General features: G+C 48.5%; 1 protein-coding gene across 1 annotated transcript in view; it reads left to right on the forward strand.

Moving 5' to 3' along the window:
* The window catches only part of LOC102873233 (granulocyte-macrophage colony-stimulating factor receptor subunit alpha-like), a 22,815-nt gene that overhangs the window by 18,161 nt on the left and 1,684 nt on the right, over positions 1-2,970 (forward strand). The window contains exons 6-7 of the mRNA XM_006902415.1: positions 445-580; positions 2,522-2,618. Coding sequence (XP_006902477.1) covers positions 445-580; positions 2,522-2,618 — 233 coding nt within the window. The remainder of the gene's footprint in view (positions 1-444; positions 581-2,521; positions 2,619-2,970) is intronic.

A 2,970-nucleotide genomic window follows, 5' to 3' on the forward strand; every position in this document is an offset into this window, starting at 1 on the left:
GGGGGACACACTCAGCCGTAACCACAAGGTCAGGGGTTTGAATCCACCAGCTGCTTTCAGGGAGAAAGCTGAGGCCGTCTGCTTCTGGAAAGATTCACAACCTCAGAGACCCTATGGGGCAGCTCTGATCTGTGCTCATTTTCAGTCAGAATTTACTGGAGAGCAATGGGCTTGCTTTGGGTTTTCATCTTCACAGAAAGGGATGAGGTGGCACAGTGACTGAAGCACCTGCAAGGCCTCATCTGTCTTCTACAGTTACTGTGAATCAGGATGGACTCGGGGGCCAGTGGGTTCAGGGGGTTCTGAGAGACAGAGGATGTGGATGTTTGTACCTCAAAGGCCCTCTGCTATTTTGTGCCCCCCTCAAAAAAAACCCCACATGGAACAGAGAGAGCGAGGGTCACCAGTCACAGAGCCCACAGCAGCCTCTGCTTTCTGTCCAAGGTGGTTCAGAAGGGAGAAGACACAAACGTGTACCTGGTGCCCAGCACGGAGTCCAGAGGGAGACACAGCGTGAGGATACGAGTACGGCACAAACACGGAACCTTCTGGAGCGAGTGGAGCCCCACATTGACATTTGGTGAGCAAATGGCCCTCAGCTGGGGAGAGCTACACACAGCTGCCCCTACTAACATCTTGTCTCCTGCCTGCTCCCTGCCCCGGCTCTGTTGTATGGGAAACACAGATGTCCAGCTTCTCTACTGGTTGAGGAGCAGTGATAATTAGGTACTTATTGTCACTCACAGGCACCCTGGGGACAGCATATCTGACCTCTGTCCTGTCCACACCCTCTCTGACAGGCTCCAGCCCAAGGCTACAGACAGTGTCCATCCATCTCACAGAAGGTCTTCCTCTTTGTCTCTGACCCTCCACCTTCCCCAGCAGGATGTCCTGCTCCAAGGACTGACCGACCCCTCCTGAACACAGGCCCAAAGTGTGTGACCCCAAGTCTCCCCACACTGGCCTCTAAAAAGCCCCCTGCTTGACCTTCCTCCAAGACAGACTTGTGTGTTCTTTTGGCTGTAAGATATTCAGTGATCTTCTGCAACACCATTAATTCAGTACATAGAGATAAAATTTAAAATAGCTGATAAAGAGATGAGTAATTGCAGTGGGAGACAAAGATAGTTAGATAGATAGAATAGAGAGATAAAGATAGGTAGATAAATGATTGATAGAGAAATGATGGATGGATAGATAGAAGATAGATAGATAATAGATAGAATAGATGAATTGATAGATGATGAATGGATAGATAAGTAAATAGATGATAGCTAAGATAGGTAGATATGATAGATAAATGATAGATAGATAGATTGCTTTTAGCTCATTGCACTTGAGTAGTAATCTCCTCAGAGCAGACCCTCCATCAAGTTTCTGAGACTGTAAATTGCAGAGAAGGAGACGGCTTATCTTTGTCCTGTGAAGCAGCTGGTGGATTCGCAGCTTCTGAGTTATGACACAATTCTCCAAGGACTACACCATCAGAGCTCCCTTAGACAAGATATGGATGACACAGAGAGAGATAAGAGAAAGATATATATGTAGATCAATAATGAATGGATGGATGGGTGGGTGGATGGATAGATGGATAGGTTTGTAGATGGATGGAAGGATGGATGGATGGATGGATGAGTAAATGATTGGATGGATGTACAGATGAGTGGATGGATGGGTGATGGATGGATGGATGGATGGATGGATGAGTAAATGATTGGATGGACGTACAGATGAGTGGATGGATGGGTGATGGATGGATGGATGGATGGATGGATGGATGGATGGATGGATGAGTAAATGATTGGATGGACGTACAGATGAGTGGATGGATGGTTGGATGGATGAGTGGATGGATGGATGGATGGATGGATGGATGGATGGACGGACGGAGAGAGATGGATGGATGGATGGATGGGTGGGTGGGTGGATGGATGGATGGATGGATGGATGGAAGGAAGAATGGATGGATAAGTGGATAGATGAATGAGTAAATGGTTGGATGGATGTACAGATGAGTGGATGGATGGATGGATGGATGGATGGATGGATGGATGGATGGATGAATAGATGGATGGATTAAAGGGTGAATGTGTGGGTGCATACATGGATGGATGGATAAGTGGATAGATGAATGACTAAATGGTTGGATGGACGTACAGATGAGAGGATGGATGGATGGATGGATGGATGGATGGATGGATGGATGGATGGGTGGGTGGGTGGATGGGTAGAAAGCTATCCTCTGGAGAAGGGCTGTATCATGCAATACTATCACTCTCTGTGGAGATGATTGGACACATCCTCTCCTGGAAGCAGGTCGTGGGCAAGGAGATGACGTGGAGAAGTGGTGGCTTAGCAGAGATGCAGAAGATGGGACTGTCCCTTCACTCTCCACTTCCTTGTCTGGAGGTTCTCCCCTTCCCTCTACCCACAGTCCTGTGTCCCCTTCCCCTTCCACGACCCCCTACTCCACCATCAGACAAGCAGATGCCCCTAGGACTTTCTGTTCCTCTTCCCCCAGGCCTTCCAGAGGAGCACGCCAACTACACGGTCATGATTGTGCCAGCTGTGGTGGCCACGATGGTGGCTGCTGTGGTCCTGATATTGCTTTTCGTAAGGTAATGACTGTCAGCACGTTGCTGGGGTAAGAGGTCAGACGGAAGAGTGTTCAAAGCCACATAGACAGTGGTCCAGCTAGCGTCATATAGATTAGTGTATGAATAATGGGTGTGTGAGTGAATGGATGGATAGATAGATGGGTGGTGGGTGGGTGGATGGATAGGTGGATAGATGGGTGGATGGATGGATGGATGGAAAGTGGAGGGATGGATGGATGGATGGATGGATGGATGGATGGATGGAGAAATGGGTGGGTGAATGGGTGATGGATGGATGGATGGAGAAATAGGTGAGTGGAGAGATGGAGAAATGGATGGATGGTGGCTGGATGGATAGATGGATGGATGGATG

Source organism: Elephantulus edwardii, unplaced genomic scaffold (assembly GCF_000299155.1).
Source record: "Elephantulus edwardii isolate Elephantulus edwardi_28Jun2011 unplaced genomic scaffold, EleEdw1.0 scaffold00410, whole genome shotgun sequence".
NCBI lineage: Eukaryota > Metazoa > Chordata > Mammalia > Macroscelidea > Macroscelididae > Elephantulus > Elephantulus edwardii.